Below are 18,236 nucleotides of genomic sequence, written 5' to 3'. Positions count from 1 at the left end.
GGTCGACCACTATAGGTCGACAGTCACTAGGTCGACATGGATGGAAGGTCGACAGGGTTTCTAGGTCGACATGAGGATTTTTTTTTTTGTGTCGTTTTCTTCGTAAAGTGACCGGGATCCCAAATTAGTGCACCGCGTCCCCTCGCATGGCTCGCTTCGCTCGCCATGCTTCAGGCATGGTGCCTTCGCTCCGCTACCGCTTCGCTCGGCACACTTTACCGTTCCAATCGTAGTCCACGTGGATCGTTAAGTATGAAAAAATAAAAAAAAGTGAAATCCTCATATCGACCTTTAGACCTGTCGACCTAGCACATGTCGACCTAGAAACCCTGTCGACCTTCCATCCATGTCGACCTAGTGACTGTCGTTCTATAGTGGTCGACCTAAACATTGTCGACCTAGACACTGTCGATCTTCAGACCGGATCCCCATAATAAGTATAAGCAGCACTACTGTCACGGGCATTATTTGTAAGGGGCATTGCTACCGTGGGCATTATGTGTATAATTGGCACTACTGTGTAGTGTAACATGACTAGGGCGCTACTGTGTGATGTAATGTGAAAAAGGGACACTACTATGTGGCATACTATTTATCAGGGGCACTACGTGTTGTGTAATGTGAATAAGATTGTGCTATTGTGTGGCGTAATTTGAATTGGGAGTACTATTGTGTGGCCATGCCTCTTCTTTGTGAGACCACACCCCTTTTTTCAGGCATCTCGCTGTCACTTTAGAAAGTATGAGAGTGCTCATATTTATAGTTTACAGGTGGGCGTTGAACATCCTAGCACCGCCCCTGCCCCCACACCATCTGTATGTCCTATACTGAGCTACCCCCCCTTTTCATGTTTTGTATTTCTACTCTCCCCCACCATAGTCTCTGTTTTATACTGTGCTCTCAATTCCTCCCACCACACACAATTACACAAGTATGGTAACTTACCTCCTGCATGTTATCCTCCAGTCCTTACTGCCTCTGCGATCCCACCCGTCGTCTTCAACTGACACTTTGCAGATCTCTTTGCCAGTCACCCGATACTCTGCAAATCTCTTTGCCAGATAATGGTCTAAACAACCAGAATTTCTTGGTCAGACATACTATGTGTATAATTGTACTCAGTGGCGGATTTAGCGGGGGGCGATTAGGGTGAACGCCCCCCCTAAACATACCGCCACCGGGATGGATGGCCGGGTACCGCTGCGGTGTTGGTGTTATTACTGCTGGTGCAGCCCGGGAACGGACTGGAGAGCGGTGCAGCGCGGTGGGGGAAGGGGAGAGAGAACGCTGCGGAAGAGTGACACAGTGCAGCAGCAGCAGCCAATCTGTCCGTCGGCATACAGGGAGGAGGGGGCGTGGTCAGAACAGAGGCCGGCGGGGACAGGCTACAGCGATTGTGTACACTGCTGCCTCTGCCGTCCCTTCTCTGTCTCCTCATGCTGCAACGTGCGGGCCGACTGACTCCAAAATACAGTATGTTTCAGCATGTCTGCCCCCCTCCTAGCTAAAGTGTAAGCCATGTCTCCCCCCCCCTCCTAGCTAAAGTGTCTGTGTGCCATGTCTCCCCCCTCCCCTCCTAGGTAATGTGTTTGTGTGCCACGTCTCCCTCCTCCCCTCCTAGCTAACGTGTCTGTGTGCCATGTCTTCCCCCTCCCCTCCTAGGTAATGTGTTTGTGTGCCACGTCTCCCTCCTCCCCTCCTAGCTAATGTGTCTGTGTGCCATGTCTCCCCCCTCTTCTCCTAGCTAAAGTGTATGCCAAGTTCCCCCTCCTAGCTAATGTGTGTGTGTACCATGTCTCCCCCACTCTTCTCCTAGCTAAAGTGTGTTTCCTCTTGTACCGTCCCAGTACCGCCCCCCACCCCCCCCAAGTAAAGTGTGTGTCTGCTCCAGTACTGTCCCAGGCCCCAGTGTGTATGTCACCATGCCCCCCCTCCCCCAATATGTTTGTCACCAAATCCCTCTCCTGGCCCCCGTATTTGTCACTATGTCCCTTAAAGCCACAGTGTGTATGTCACCATGTCCCTCCAAGTCAGGGACAGCTCGACGGCCATTTGAGTGGAGTGGCGGGACACATGACTGATCTGGCAGAGGACCTCCAGTCCAGAAGCGGACCTCGGACAGAGAAACCTGGGACAAAGAGCGCAGCCCGAGAGCCGGTCAGAGGTGACAGAAGATCCGCAGACCCGCAGCTCGGGGTGAGATACTGTTTAAGCCCTTCCGCTGCAATACTCTGCCTAACGGAGTAAAGAAGGGGGCAGGCTCCCCTGTGTTTTTTTTTCCTCGCTGCCACAGTGTACAGTTAATAAGGGGGTAGGATTCCCCTTGTCCCAGTGCCTGCATTATTTTGGCTCACACTGTGTACTGTAATGTGAATTTCGGCTCATTCAGTGTGCTATAATGTGAATTTCGGCTTATACCGTGTGCAATAATGTGAATTTCGGCTCATACAGTGTGCTATAATGTGAATTTCGGCTTATACCGCGTGCTATAATGTGAATTTTGGCTTATACCGTGTGGTATAATGTGAATTTCGGCTCATTCTGTGTGCTATAATGAGAATTTTAGCTCACACCGTGTGGTATAATGTGAATTTCGGCTCATTCTGTGTGCTATAATGTGAATTTTAGCACATACCATGTGGTAAAATGTGAATTTCGGCTCATTCTGTGTGCTATGCAGGAATGGCAATTCGGCAGTCTGTATCACCAGTGTGCAGGGTTCTTTCCACTAACTGGCAAAATTTTATTAGTAATGGCAACAATAGAAAATTTTAGGAGCGAACGGGAAGGGCATTTCTAAGTGGGAGGAGCTATGATTAGGAGGAGGAGTCATAATTCTTAAACCACCCCCCTAAAAGTTAAGTCTAGATCCGCCACTGATTGTACTACTACATTTTGTTGTGTACTTTCAATTTTATTCATTTGCAATTTATTTTATTGACTTTTTTCATCTAAAACCAAGATCCTGTCTCATAGAGACCCAAGTCATCTGCTCCAAAGTTTATCTTCCCTAGTGTTAGGACCATGTTAGTATCATACAATACCCACAGTGTGCAGGTTACAGTCATAATGAAAGAGCTACTGTAACTATCCTTTATATTACAAATGAAATGACGTGTATAAGGGACACTACTACTGTAGGCATTATGTGTATAAGGGGCACTACTGCTGTGCACATTATGTGTAAGGGCCACTACTACTGTGGGCATTATGTGTATAATGGGTACTACTACTGTGGGGATTATGTGTAAGGTACACTACTACTGTGGGCATTATGTGTATAAGGGGCACTACTGTGGACATTATGTATAAGGGGCACTACTATGGGCATTGTGTATAAAGCATTATGTATAAAGGGCACTACTGTGGGTATTAGGCGTACAAGGGCCACTGTTACTGTGGACATTATGTGTATATGGGGCAACACTACTGTGTGCATTATGTATATAAGGGACACTAGTACTGTGGGCATTATGTGTATAGGGGGCACTACTAATGTGGATATTATGTGTATCAGTGGCACTACTACTGTGGGCATTATTTGTATGGGACATAACTACTGTGAGCATTATACATGTAATGGGCACTACTGTGTAGCATAATGTGACATAATATGAATAAGGGACACTATGTGGCGTACTATGAATCAGGGGCTCTACGTACGGTGTAATGTGACTAAGATTGTGCTTTTGTGTGTTGTAATTTAAAATGGGAGTACTATTGTGTGGCCATGCCCCCTCGTTGTGAGACCACACTCCTTCTTCACGAAGCTCGCTATCACTTTACAAAGTATGGGAGGGCTCAAATTTATAGTTTGCAAGGGGGCGCCGATCACCATAGCACTGCACCTGCCCGTCAAACACCATCTGTATGTCCTATACTGAGCTGCCCCCTTCTGCATGTTTTGTATTGTCCACTCTCCCCCACCATACTGTAGTCTCTGTTTTGTACTGTGCTCTCAATACCCCCTACCACACACAATTACACAAGTATAGTAACTTACCTCCTGCATGTTGCCCTCCAGTCCTTGCTGCCTCTGCGACCCCTCCCGTCGTCTTCAACTGACACTTTGCAGATCTCTTTGCCGGTCACCCGACACTCTGCAAATCTCTTTGCCAGAACTTTGCCAGATGATGAAAAAACACAAAAGACTATCCTTAAGCATACTACTAGTCCATGAGTCAACCACTTTTCCAATTTTCCTTAACCCAAACATACTTTGATTTTTATCAATTTGCCATTTATCTATTTTATTTACTTTTTCATCCCAAAGCAAGATCCTGCCTCATAGAGACTTATCTGCATCCCCTGTATGTGTGCTTCTCCTCCATACTGCCCTCTTTATTTCTGTAACGCTACAATTTTATTCCTAAATATGTAATTCCTTCCTGAGCTTCTCCTAATTATGTGTCCTTGTACCTATATTCCCTGTTCTGTCTATCTTGTCTTACCTTTCAGTGGACTATACTGCACTCTGTCTTCCTTACCCCCCTCCATCATACCCTGCTTTGTAGGACTCACCTCCTCCTACCTGTCTTCCTGCATGGTTACTGGAAACTTTAGCAGCTGTAGATAGAATGTTACAGGATGAAGCATTGTGATGTCACAGGCTAGTGATGTCACAGGCCACGTGTGTGATGTCACAGTAACCAGCAGCAAAGCTTACATATACATTTTATACATCAATTATAACTGGATTTATATGAATTTCTAGTTTTAAAAAATGAGACTAGTGTAGAAAATGAAGTATAAGGCAATGTTGTACAGAGTACCTCAAAATATAGGTAAAGGGAAAATATAAGTGAAAGGGATATCTAAACTAAATCACCACTTATATTTTATAGGGAAATAAAGCTCCTTATCTAACAGGCTGAATGAATCATTGTCCATTATATGTGTGTGTGTGTGTGTGTGTGTGTGTGTGTATATATATATATATATATATATATATATATATATATATATATATATATATATATATATACAACTGTCCCGATTTTTGTGGGGCAGCTCCGTTTCTTTGGGCTGACCCGGTGTCCCTCCCATGGGCCGCAGTGTCCCGCGTGGGGCAGGGCAGGATTAAGGCTCCACAGGGCCCGGGGTACTTAATACCAAGGTGCCCTCTGAGGGCTATATATAGTGCATATAGGGGGGGGGGATTCTCTCTCTCTCTATATAAAATACACACATATAAGCAGAAATCTGTAAGAGGCAGTAACTATATAATTGAACAGAAAAATGGAAAGCACACTTTTCCATTGTAGAAAAAGAAAAACAATATCACACTGTCACATAGTAGGTGGTATAGTATGATGTAGGGGAACACTCTGCTAGCATCTAAGGGCATGCAAGCTACTGGTTACAATAGTACAGGTCTCTATAATCTGCCTGTCCCAAAATTAATTTTCAGACAGTTCTACTTCAAGATGAAAACTTAATACACACGCACATAGCATACATACACACAACATACACACCACACACACACACACACACACACACACACACACACTGCCTACAAACACACATACTGTAGCATATATACAGACAACACGCGCGCACACACACACACACACACACACACACAATGCCTACAAACAAACACACATACTGTAGAATACATACAGACAACACACACACACGGCATACATACATACATACATACATACAATCAAACAAACAAACAAACAAACACAAACACACACATACCATAAAGTACTAACCATAACAAGAGAGAAGAGGAGGAGATTGTCACTGCCGAAGTCCATAGGAGCGGAGCTGCTGCTACACATACTCATTAGCTCCCTATGCTGTCTACAATGTATCCAGTACTGCACCACTACCACCAATGGCAGAGCTTTATTTAAAAAAAATTTGAAATCATGTTAACGCGTCCAGTGCTTGATGGCAGGCAGGGGGCCCCCAATATAAGGGGGGCCTGGGGTACTGTGTCCCCTGGGCACCCCCCTTAATCCGGCTCTGGCGTGGGTGGTGGTGGTGGGGCAATTGGGAGGCTCCTGTCAATTGCTCCTCTGCTGTAGAGCTGTGTGCTCGGCCCACAGCGCATAGGCACTGGCCCCTATTTTAGGTATGGATGGGGGGGAGGCGCACCAATTTTCTTTCTGGCACAGGGCACCAAAATGTCTACGGCTCTGGTAGCATACCAAAGGCTGATTAACTGTCCTATAATTTATTGACAGCTCAGATAAGGATCCAATATACAAGGTCAATTGACCCACTAAGGAATTGGAGTTTACTAATTTTATACAGCGGAAATAAGAGGATTAACCCTATAACTCAAACATCTGGTTATTTTTATTTTTCATTTGTGTTTTAATTGTGTGTCATAATGTTGACTTATTAATATGTATGTTTAATACATTTTTAATTAGCGCTCTCTATATTGAGTAGGTTTATTACTCAGGATTTTTTATATTGTGTATGTTACATTATGACCATTTTGTAAGTAAAAGAGATTTCTACTTTAGTGGTTTTTAATGCACTAACAGACACTATAAAGTTTATGGGGATGTTGGGATATCATTACCAGGGCCGTAGATAGTTTATCTGGGGCCAGGTAGAATTTGGGGGCGTGATCCAACTGATGTAGGGCATGGCCATACCCCATCAGTAAAAAACATGCAACAAAAAGGGGGCGCTGTGAGTCCCTCAACCAGGTGCAAATCCAGGGAGAGTGAGATCAGTGTGATCGCTACCCCCCTCCCCCCCCCCCCCCCCCCCTCCCACACACACACATACACACATGCAGAGACACCAGCCACTCACTACAGCCCAGCACTCAGCAGCTGGGATGGGAAGAGAGGCTGCTGCTGTGCCTAGTAAAGGGGCGGGTGGGGGGACAATTTCATGGGAAACCCCTGGTGGGACCTGCTGCCTGGAGGCTCGCCCCTTCCTTTAGGGATCAGGTTCCAGATTGTGCACTTGAATAATATATTATACATGTGTTACATTATACTGCACAGGACTATGGTGTATTTTCTACAGTGCATTCCTGTTCTTAATCTGGTACATTATCATGCATGCGCTAACAGTATTTACTATACAGTATATATTTATCAAGAGGCCCAGAACATGCACTCTCTAATGGTTTGCCAAGCCTCTAACCAAGGGCCCCTACCACTGCATTTCCCCGCTGGGCCCTCCATGCTCCAGTCTGACACTGCACTGCACCACATAATTTGCTACAACAGTGTAAAGTCTAGAGGTGCTGAGGGGTCTATTACTAATCCTTGTAGAGAGATAATGTGGAGAGAGCTAAAGTACCAGCCAATCAGCTCCTAACTGCCATGTTACAGGCTGTGTTTAAAAAATGACAGGTAGGAGCTGCTTGGTTGGTAGTTTATCTCTCTCACTCTTTCACTTTCCAAGGCTTAGTACATAGACCCTCATGAATCACAGACGTAATGAGTCCCATCCCAGCAAGAACCATATACTATTGTTCACTGGTGCTGGTGGCAAGGGTGGGTGATGTGAGCCCTCCTCCTCCAAATAGTAAGCTCATCTAAGCATATACATGCTGTTGGAATTTTTCTATTTATGTGTAATGGATTTGCACTATTTGTTGACTATAAAATGAAATGAGCAACTCGCGTTCAGTTTGGGTGGTGTATATATATGCAGTTCAGACATTTTTCCTTATATGCTTGTACCATCTGCTCTAGTTGGCCCACTGGATTACTGCGCGGACACTCCTCACCAATTACCTACTTGCAGATTGCAGATGAGAACTCCAAGATTTACTCTGTGTCTACAGACTGCACTGTGATGGTAACAGGTTTCACTGTTTCACTTACCATATTTGTTACACTGTAGTGTACTGTATGGCGAGCTGATCTCTTTTTATCAATCTCATTAACAGATATGGGACATCGAAAATCACAACTGTCTGATCAGTGTAATATCTAAAGCTAGTCAGATCAAAGGAGATATTGCAGCATGCTACTTTTCACCCCATCTCAGAGCTCTCTACATAGCAACAGACTCTCTCGCTGTACTGCAGCTGCAAGAAAAGTATGTATCCGCTACTGGGAGATACAATGATGATATTCATACACTTGTTATCCCCATGAATCATTGTTATTCATCTATTGTTGCTTTCAGTAAGATACCTTGAAGCATTAATGGAAATTACATTGTAAGGTCGGGTTCAGTATGAAATACCGATGGCCGTCAGTATACCAACAGCGGGATCCCTGCCACCAGAATGCTGGAGCGGGGCGAGCGCTAGGAAGCCCCCTGTGGGCTCGCCGCGCTGCGGGCATGGTGGCTTGCTGCCCAAGCCACAGGTTATATTCTCCCTCTGTGGGTGACGTGGACACACTCAGAGGGAAAATAGCCTGTCTCGTCGGTATTCTGGCATTGTACCACTGTGCGGGATTCCGTGCGGCAGTATCTTAACCGCTTCCCGTTAGGTCTTACTCTGAGTTTAAACTGCAGTAAAATTGTAAGTGTACATAGAAACATAGAATTTGATAGCAGATGACCACATGCCCCATCCTGTCTGCCCTTTAGGGTTGGGGTATTAGGGTTAAGGGTTAGAACAGGCATTCCCAACCTCAGTCACACTAACACTCCAGGTTTTAGTTATATCCATGCTTGAGCACAGGTGACTTAATAAGTACCTCAGTTATTTTGATTTAACCATCTGTGCTGAAGCCTAGGTATTATTAAAACCTACACTGTTAGTGTGCCTTGAGGGCCGAGGTTGGAAATGCCTGGGTTAGAGTATTAGTGTTAGTTTAGTGGTTTGGGTAAGGGTTCATTTAGGTCAGAGGCGTCACCGGTTCTGGTGACACCCAATGTACACTCTGTATCTCCCCCGCGCACCGGAGACCCATATGCCTGAAAAGGGGGTGTGGCCTCATGAGGAATTCCGAAGACATCACTCCAGGGGCGTGCCCAGCAGTTCCGGAGATGCTGGGCTGCCCCTGGAGACTAGTGCCTGCACTGTCAGTTCCTCCTCTATGACAGGAGCTGGGTGCTGCAGGAGAATGTCACACTGTAGCACCCAGCTCCTGTCACTGCAAGGAGCCAGCATTTTGGTGTCACCTCCTCTGATGGTGACACCCGAGTGCAACCCACACATCCCTAGTGATACCACTTGATTAGGGGTTTGAGTTAGGGGTTTAGGTAATGTAGATAAGAAACCTGAAAATGAGCAAAAAGCTGAAACGATAAAGCATGTTTGAGTTTTTTGCTTGTGTTTTAGTGTGCAAGAAACTTTTTGTATTTTTTACTGATAGTGGCCCTCATTCCGAGTTGTTCGCTCGCAAGGCGATTTTAGCAGAGTTACACACGCTAAGCCGCCGCCTACTGGGAGTGAATCTTAGCTTCTTAAAATTGCGAACGATGTATTCGCAATATTGCGATTACAAACTACTTAGCAGTTTCAGAGTAGCTTCAGACTTACTCGGCATCTGCGATCAGTTCAGTGCTTGTCGTTCCTGGTTTGATGTCACAAACACACCCAGCGTTCGCCCAGACACTCCTCCGTTTCTCCAGCCACTCCCGCGTTTTTTCCGGAAACGGTAGCGTTTTTATCCACACGCCCATAAAACGCCGTGTTTCCGCCCAGTAACACCCATTTCCTGTCAATCACACTACGATCGCCTGAGCGAAGAAAAAGCCGTGAGTAAAAATACTATCTTCATAGCAAATTTACTTGGCGCAGTCGCAGTGCGAACATTGCGCATGCGTACTAAGCAGAAAAACGCTGCGATGCGAAGAAAATTACCGAGCGAACGACTCGGAATGAGGGCCCGTGTTATCCACCGCATGGAAACTTTATTATACAACCATTAATCTAAACGTGTGACACAAACTCATATAGGCTACTGTAAGATTATGCCATCATCTGTCTGATTTGATTTCTGTATTGCTGTTACAGTTCCACAAAACATGGACTCCCACCTGTCTCGCACAATGAGCCAGTCACCAGCTGTCTGTATAACCAGCTCCATCAACAGATCATTAGCTGCTCAGGGGGCTCTGTAAGTAACACACCTGAGTTAATCCTAGGGGTCCTGACACCTGGCAGTAATAATATGGCCTGTATTTCATAACAAACAGTTATGTTCATTATTATCTTTTACATTATCTTGTGTTTTTACATTCAAACCTCAGTCCTGAAGCTCAGACTGTCTAACAGATTTGTGTTACTCAGAGTAATCTGTTACATTTGTTTTCTGGATGTCAGTGTTTGTTTTCTAAAATATATAGAAATGAAAAATGCTATATCATTTATTATTTCTATTTTTATTTTATTTTAAACACAGAACTGGGTGCCAGGGGACAGTATCCCAGGAGAGATAGGGAGGGTTACCAGGGTAGGGGCAGGATCAGAAGATACTGCGGGTCAAGACGGGGCCAAAACTAGGATTTATTTGTTACCTGGGGTAAGGCAGTCATTTGGCCCCCAATTTTACAATTTTTATTATAAGGATCATAAGTCCATCCTAACTGGGCAATTGCCAGTATACTATAATAGTAAAACAAGCAAGCAGGCACACAAGTACTGGGGAATGCAGAGCAGTGCAGAGATGCTTGGTGCTGGCAGCAAATGGCATGAGGTGCACACGTTTAGGATGTCATAGGTGGGTGCCAGTTATATTAAATATTTTTTTCCCTTAATGAAATTGAATGGTATGCTGGCTACGTGTTTTGTAGAACCTCTTTGGTAAGCAAGGAGACATATATATATATATATATATATATATATATATATCACAGTAAATTCCTTAGGTGCGCCAATATACTCAGGATATATTTTAAAATTATGCTCTATGGACCTGCTGTCCCTTTTCTTACAACACCAATGTCGATATATTTTATATTTTTTAAATTTATTCAAGTGTGCATGTTAAAACATTTACATAAAACCCAAACAGCATAATATAATGAATAATATCAACAAGACCTGTCTACTAATACAGAGGCTAGATGTTCATGCACTTTGCCCTTACGGGAGTGTGCTCACAAAAGAAGATCCACTGTATATTTTTAGGTCGTTTAGATAGATACATACATACATACATACATACATACATACATACATACATACATACATACATACAGTACTGTGCAGAAGTTTCAGGCAGATGTGGAATCATTGCTGCAAAGTAAGAATGCTTTCAAAATGAGAAAAGTGTTTATTTTTATCAATTAACAAAAGGCAAAGTGAATGTACAGAAGAGGAATCTAAATCAAATAAATATTTCAATATTTGGTGTGGCCACCCTTTGCCTTCAAAACCGCATCAATTCTTCTAGGTACACTTGCACAGTTTTTGAAGGAACTCAGCAGGAAGGTTGTTCCAAACATCTTGGAGAACTAACCACAGATCTTCTGTGGATGGAGGCTTGCTCAAATCCTTCTGTCTCTTCATGTAATCCCAGACAAACACGCTGATGTTGAGATCAGGCTTCAGTGGGGGCCATATCATCACTTCCAGGACTCCTTGTTCTTCTTTATGCTGAAGATATTTCTTAATGACATTGGCTATATATTTTTTAGTCATTATATAGCTTCAGAATACATTTGGAGTCAATCAGTCGCTTTCCCAAGGCAGTCACAGGCTAGCAGCCTTTTAACACCCTGATTCAGGTTAAATCATTAATTGCCTGGATAGGTAAGCAGCAGTTACACATAGGGGGTCATTCCGAGATGATCGTAGCTGTGCTAACTTTAGCACAGCTACGATCATTAACACTGACATGCGGGGGGACGCCCAGCACAGGGCTATCTGCCCCGCATGTCAGTGCCGCCCCCCCAGCAGAAGTGCAAAGGCATCGCACAGCAGCGATGCCTTTGCACTTCAAGAGTAGCTCCCGACCAGCGCAGCTTTAGCGTGCTGGCCGGGAGCTACTCATCGCTCTCTGGCCCGCAGCGGCTGCGTGACGCCACACTCGTTGGCTGGACCGCGCCCACGAAACGGCGGCCAAACGGCGCCGTTCCGCACCCCCCCCCCCCCGCACTACGGCACCGGGGGACCCGTTCGCTCGGCTGCGATACAAAGCAACGGGTCAGACTGACACCCATAGACACATAGGGCCAAATATAATAGAGTGACAGTTTCAAAAAGTGAGAGATTTGGTAAGGTTTTGCAGTTGTTTTTAAAGTGGCAATCATTTACACTGCAAGATCAACCGGGTTTTGCAGTGGAAATGATTGCCACTTTAAAAAAAAACTGAAAAACCTTACCAAATCTCTCACTTTCTGAAACTCTCACTCTATTACATTTGACCCATAGACCCCTCACGCATGCACATAGCTACAGCAGGGGATCAGGGATGGACAAGAGCCATGGCTGCAAGGGGTCACGGTCCAGGGCAGGGAGACCTGCTGTAGTTCAGTGCTGCCCACTCCTCCCTCCCATCCCCTGTACACTCTCACCGTACGCATGCAAGGACTGTTGGCTACTGCCACTCTGAGCAGGCCTGCCATCAATGGGGGGCGGTGGGGACTCCAGTCCCAGGCCCTGATTGAGTTAGGGTCCAGGTATCAGCAGTAAGGATTGACGGGGGCCATACCAGCTGCCCGTACACTGGCAGGGCAGGGAGCCACGGGGGGACAGAGCTGCTGCAGTAGTCTTTTCTGCAGAGACAGCCGTTAATCAGAGCTTACGGACCAGCAGCAAATCAGGAGATCGGCACTAAATCAAGGCACAAACGTCTATTTATAATCTTCATGAATTTCCAGTAAGAAAAAATATATATAAAAATGTATTTGTAATGTAGGTGATGAAGACATGGAATCTCCTGACAGGACAGCTCATTGGTGAAGTACAAGCAGCTCATGGACACTCAGCTGTTACCTGCCTAGTTCTGGACTCAAGTGGCAGCAGGTATTTATTACTATACTTTGTGTAACTCCCAGTGGTGCAAGTAGAAAAAAAGTACTGTGTAAAAAAATTGGGTGTGACCACATGACACATGGGGTGTGGCCAATGAAAATGAGGGCATGATACACATATGGAGAGCCAGATACACATATGACCCCAGTAGTGCCAGATACACATAAGCCCCCACAGTGCCAGATAGCCCCCATAGTGCCAGATACACATATGCCACCACAGTGCCAGATATGCTCCTACAGTGCCAGATATGCTCCTACAGTGCCAGATATGCCCCCACAGTGCCAGATATGCTCCTACAGTGCCAGATATGCTCCTACAGTGCCAGATATGCCCCCACAGTGCCAGATATGCTCCTACAGTGACAGATATGCCCCCACAGTGCCAGATATGCTCCTACAGTGACAGATATGCCCCCACAGTGCCAGATACAAATATGCCCCCACAGTGCCTGATACACATATGCCCCACAGTGCCAAATACACATATGCCCCCAGTGCCAAATACACATATGCCCACAGTGCCAGATATACATATGCCCCACAATGCCAGATACACATTGCCCCACAGTGCCAGATACACATATGCCCCACACTGTCAGCTATACATATTCCCCCAGTGCCAGATATACATATGCCCCACAGTGCAAGTTATACATATGCTTCACAGTGTCAGATATACCCCACAGTGCCAGTTATACATATGTCCCACAGTGCCAGATATCACAGGCAATATACCGCCCCCCCCCTCCCCCACTACCATCCCCCGCTGCTGCTGTGTCAGGGAAGGAGAGGAGAACGCAGCACGGTCCCTCAGTGCTCAGTCAGACTCTGGTCTTCACTCTCCAGCAGCGTGTATCTTCTCAAGTGAGGTGCCAGTTCGTTAGCCAATTAGGAGCCGCGTCTGCCGGTTCGCGATCTCTGATTGGCTAATGAACTAATGCCTCAGTTGAGATGGTACACGCCACCGCCGGAAACCAAAATCTGACTGAGCATGCAACTGAGGGACCGCGCTCTCCTCTCCTTCCCTGACAGAGCAGCGGGCTGCACGCATGGTGGTCGGCCCAGCGATACTGCGTACCGGCTGTCAATTTCTTACTGGTACTCAGTACCACCCCGTACCGCCATACTTACAGTACTGGTACCGCCCTATGCTATACATGTGATCTTTCCATCTTCAGACACTAAAGTGTGTCTCAGATGAAGCAGTGATGAAGGTGAGGATATGCTTGGGAGCATTTATGAAAATGGTGCAAAAAAAAAAGTACTGTAACCACTAGCAACCTATGAGATGGTCTCTTTTCATTTTACAAACTTTGGGGGTGTTCAGTGTAGGAAATGAAACAAAAAAACAACAACCAACTTTGCACTCGGACAAACCAGGGGCCTAATTCAGATCTGATAGCTGGGCTGCTAAAATTGTTGTCCTACGATCAGATAGTCGCCGCCCAAGGGAAGTGTATATTCGACGTCCAAGTGTGCGATCACATGTGTGTGTCAAGCTGCTAAAAATCCCTCAGTCAGCGGACAGCTGAAAAACTGTTTGCACCTCACTCACCAGTGAATGGATTTTACCACAGTGTGCAGTCTGTGCGCAGCCCAGGACTTACTCCTACAATGCGATCAGAATGGGCTGATCGAGGGCGGAGCTGACGTCACACACCCTCCCTGAAAACGCTTGGGAACGCCTGCGTTTTCCCTGACACTCCCAGAAAACGGTCAGTTACCACCCACAAACGGCCTCTTCCTGTCAGTTAGTATGCAAATGGCTGTGTGATTAGAATTTTCGCACCAGCCTGTCGCTGACCGGCAATGCCTCTTGTTGTTTGCAGATGCGCGTACTTATTGCAGTGCATACGCATGTGCAGTCTATCGATAATCGCCTGCTGTGCGAAAACGCATAGCAGAGATCAGGTCTGAATCGGGCCCCATGTTCCAATGCAAGGGGTGCAAATGCATTAATGTAGTTTGCAAGCAGGGAAAGTAGGATTTTAAATACCTACCGGTAAATCCTTTTCTCATAGTCCATAGGGGATACTGGGATGGTACTTTAGTACGGTGGGTATAGATGGGGTCCAGAGAAGCCAGGGCACTTTTAAACTTCAACATCCTGTGTGCTGGCTCCTCCCCTCTATGCTCCCTCCCACAGCTCAGTCTAGAAAACTGTGCCCGAAGAGACGGAACATACTTTGAGAGGAGGAAAACAGAACAGAATAAAGCTGAACATAACAATGAGACAATATCCACTACATGTAAATATATCTACATATATAGCCATATACATATATATTATTTTCCACATACGCATGTATAAATATATATCCTAACCATAAGATAAAGCTGGAAATGAGAGAATCATAACCAGCACACATGTAAAACTACTGTAAAGGATAGCAAAAGCTGATCCTAAAGACAGAAAGGATAGCATGCTGATCCAACCAAGTTTCACACACCAAAACTAACTTGTTTTGCAGGAATTTTAATGAAGCACAGAGGTGGGCGCCCAGTATCCCCTATGGACTATGAGATAAGGATTTACCGGTAGGTATTTAAAATCCTATTTTCTCTTACATCCATAGGGGATACTGGGATGGTACTTTAGTACGGTGGGGATGTCCCAAAGCTCCCAAAATGGCCGGGAGTGTGCTGAGAACCCTGCAATACTGAATGACCACACTGAGTGTCCTCAGACGCCAGGGTAGCAAACCTATAGAATTAGACAAACGTGTTTGTACCCGACCATACAGCAGCTTGGCATAAATGTAAAGCCGAAACTCCCCAGGCAGCCGCCCAAGACGAGCCCACCGACCTTGTAGAGTGGGCTGTAATGGCTTGTGGTATAGGCAAGGCTGCCGATGAGTAAGCTTGTTGGATAGTGAGTCCTATCCAGTGAGCAACAATCTGCCTTGAGGCAGAGCAATGTATCTCATTTACATCATATAGCACAAAGTAGAGCCTGATATTTTAATACAAGCAGTTCTTCTGACATAGATAGTCAATGCTTGTACTACATCCAGTGATCTTGGAGTAGATCAATCATCAGTTACAACCAGAACCACGATTGGGTGGTTGGTTGATATGAAATGCAAAGATAACTTTCGGCAAGAACCTCTGACAAGTTCTGAGCTCTGCTCAGTCCTTGTGGAAGGCAAGGTAGGGGCTTTTACATGATAGTGCCCCTAACTCTGAGACCCTTCTGGCTGAGGCTAAGGCCAACAGCATTACTGTCTTCTAGTTAAGATATTTTTCTTCTACCGTTTGTAATGGTTCAAATCAAGAAGATTGTAGGAAATCTAAAAACAGATTTAGATTCTAAGGTACGGTAGGTGGTACAAAACAAAAGGCGATTGTATGTGCAATATGCCCTTCAGGAAAGTCTGGACTCTTGGAAGCATAGCCAGTTGCTTTTGGAAACAAAATTGATCGGGCTGAAATTTGAACTTTCAGCGAGCCTAGGCGTAGGCCCATATTGGGACTTCCCGCGTAATGTCTTAGTAGACATTTTTGTGAGAATGATGCTGTGCAATAGCTGTTTTCTGGATAGCGCCCTTATTAGGAAGTCGTCCAGATACTATGTTTTTTGAAATAGGAGTTGTAGCATCATCTGCTCTATGACCTTTGTAATACCTTCCGAGCTGATGAATGACCGAAGGGTGAGTCCTGGGATTTGGTAGTGTTCGTTTTGATTGTAAACTGTAGGAACGCTACATGATCTCTGCCATGACCTTTGCAAATGGCCATATTGGAATGTGGAGGTAGGTATTCTTAATATCTAAGGATACCAGGATCTCCCTTGTTCCCATCATGTGATGACTGCCCTAGCAAATTCCTTGTTGAAGTTAAAGATCTTCATTATGAGAAATATGCTAGAGGCTCTCAATCCTCCTCCCAACCCACCCGGGGTGCTGCTCCCCCATCCCCCTCTTCCCCCTCGGGATCACCACCTGGTGAAGACGACACGTCTCAGTCGACACAGCAAATTCTCTTAGCCATATCCACGTCCGAGCACAGAGTCATGGATAAAATTGGCCAAGTACAGGTGGATATCACTTTAATCAGGCATGACATGCAAAAGATTCGTGAACGGGTGGGGGAGGCGGAGCACCGTATCTCCGACCTAGAAGACGTCACCAATCCTCTTAAAGACACAGTTTCCAACCTCACAACCCAGATGTCGGCGGTTAAGGCGAAGCTCTCCGATATTGAAGGAAGACTGCGTCGTAATAACGTTCGCTTTGTGGGCCTCCCGGAGAGAGCGGAGGGCTCCTCCCCAGAATCGTTCCTTGAAACATGGCTTCTCTGCCTATTTCAACGCGATGACTTTGGTCCTCAGTTTTCTGTGGAGAGGGCCCGTCGATTGCCTGCCAGGGCTCCTCCCCCGGGCGCACCTGCACGCACTTTCATAGCCCGTTTTCTACATTACAGGGACCGGGATGCGGTCCTACGGCTGGCCCGCACACAGGGTCCTTTGAAATTTGACAACCATGATATTTCTGTTTACCCAGACTTTGCCGTAGATGTCCAGAAGTCGCGTACGCAGTTCCTTCAGGTCAAAAGAAAGCTTTGTGACCATCAAATTCAATGTGCCATGTTGTTTCCGGCACGTTTAAGGGTGGTGTATGATGGCTCCACACACTTCTTCAATACCCCTCAAGAGGCGGAGGCCTGGCTGGAGCGCAGACCCAGGCCCCCTATTTAAGGACTGTTTCTCCCTCAGAGGTCGCATTGACTGCTGGGTTTTGTACTCCTCCTAATCATGCAGTGGGAATGATCTTTATTTCTAGGAGCTGAATGCTAGGATATAGCCTTTTTGTAGAGGCATTAGTTGTCTCTACTCCCTAGGGTTGTTATAGGTTCTCAGCCTTAGTTTAGTTAGGGTTTTTTCGGGATCCAGGCGTGTCTAGTTTGGGATGGATATGCAGGGAGGGGGGGTTTGGGATGTTCTGGGTTTGTTGTTCTTTTTGTACATGTATTGCTTCATGTGTCACTGTGCTATTTTTTTTTCTCGAACTGTAATGTGTCCATGATTTCTTCTATGTATGCCTTCTGCTCTCCGTATGCTCTGCCTGTGTGCTGGCGGGGGGCCGTAGTGATCCCTTTGCTCCTTCCCCCTCTACGTTATGGGTTCCTCTCTTTTGCGCGCCTTGCTTGCCTTGGATTTCCCTCTTCTCCTGCCTCTCCATATTTGCCCCTTGCTTCTTTTCTCCTTCTGTCCTTTCTCTTTTGTATCCATGGCTGCGGGGGTTGATGGACTCCGCATACTCTGCTGGAATGTGAGGGGCCTGAATGACTGCATTAAGCGGGCTCTGGTTTTATCTCAGGTGAGAAAGTATAGGGCAGATGTCATATGCCTCTCCGAAACGCAC

General features: G+C 45.9%; 1 protein-coding gene across 6 annotated transcripts in view; it reads left to right on the top strand.

The window, feature by feature from the left end:
* The window catches only part of LOC134917759 (WD repeat-containing protein 49-like), a 201,136-nt gene that overhangs the window by 85,089 nt on the left and 97,811 nt on the right, over positions 1-18,236 (top strand). For all 6 annotated transcript variants that reach the window (XM_063920313.1, XM_063920311.1, XM_063920312.1 and 3 more), the window contains 4 exons: positions 7,683-7,788; positions 7,880-8,031; positions 9,908-10,010; positions 12,756-12,862. In XM_063920313.1, the coding sequence (XP_063776383.1) occupies positions 7,683-7,788; positions 7,880-8,031; positions 9,908-10,010; positions 12,756-12,862 (468 nt within the window). The remainder of the gene's footprint in view (positions 1-7,682; positions 7,789-7,879; positions 8,032-9,907; positions 10,011-12,755; positions 12,863-18,236) is intronic.

Source organism: Pseudophryne corroboree, chromosome 1 (assembly GCF_028390025.1).
Source record: "Pseudophryne corroboree isolate aPseCor3 chromosome 1, aPseCor3.hap2, whole genome shotgun sequence".
Lineage (NCBI taxonomy): Eukaryota > Metazoa > Chordata > Amphibia > Anura > Myobatrachidae > Pseudophryne > Pseudophryne corroboree.
Note: the sequence above shows the minus strand (reverse complement) of the source record. Positions and strands in the feature narration are given on the sequence as shown.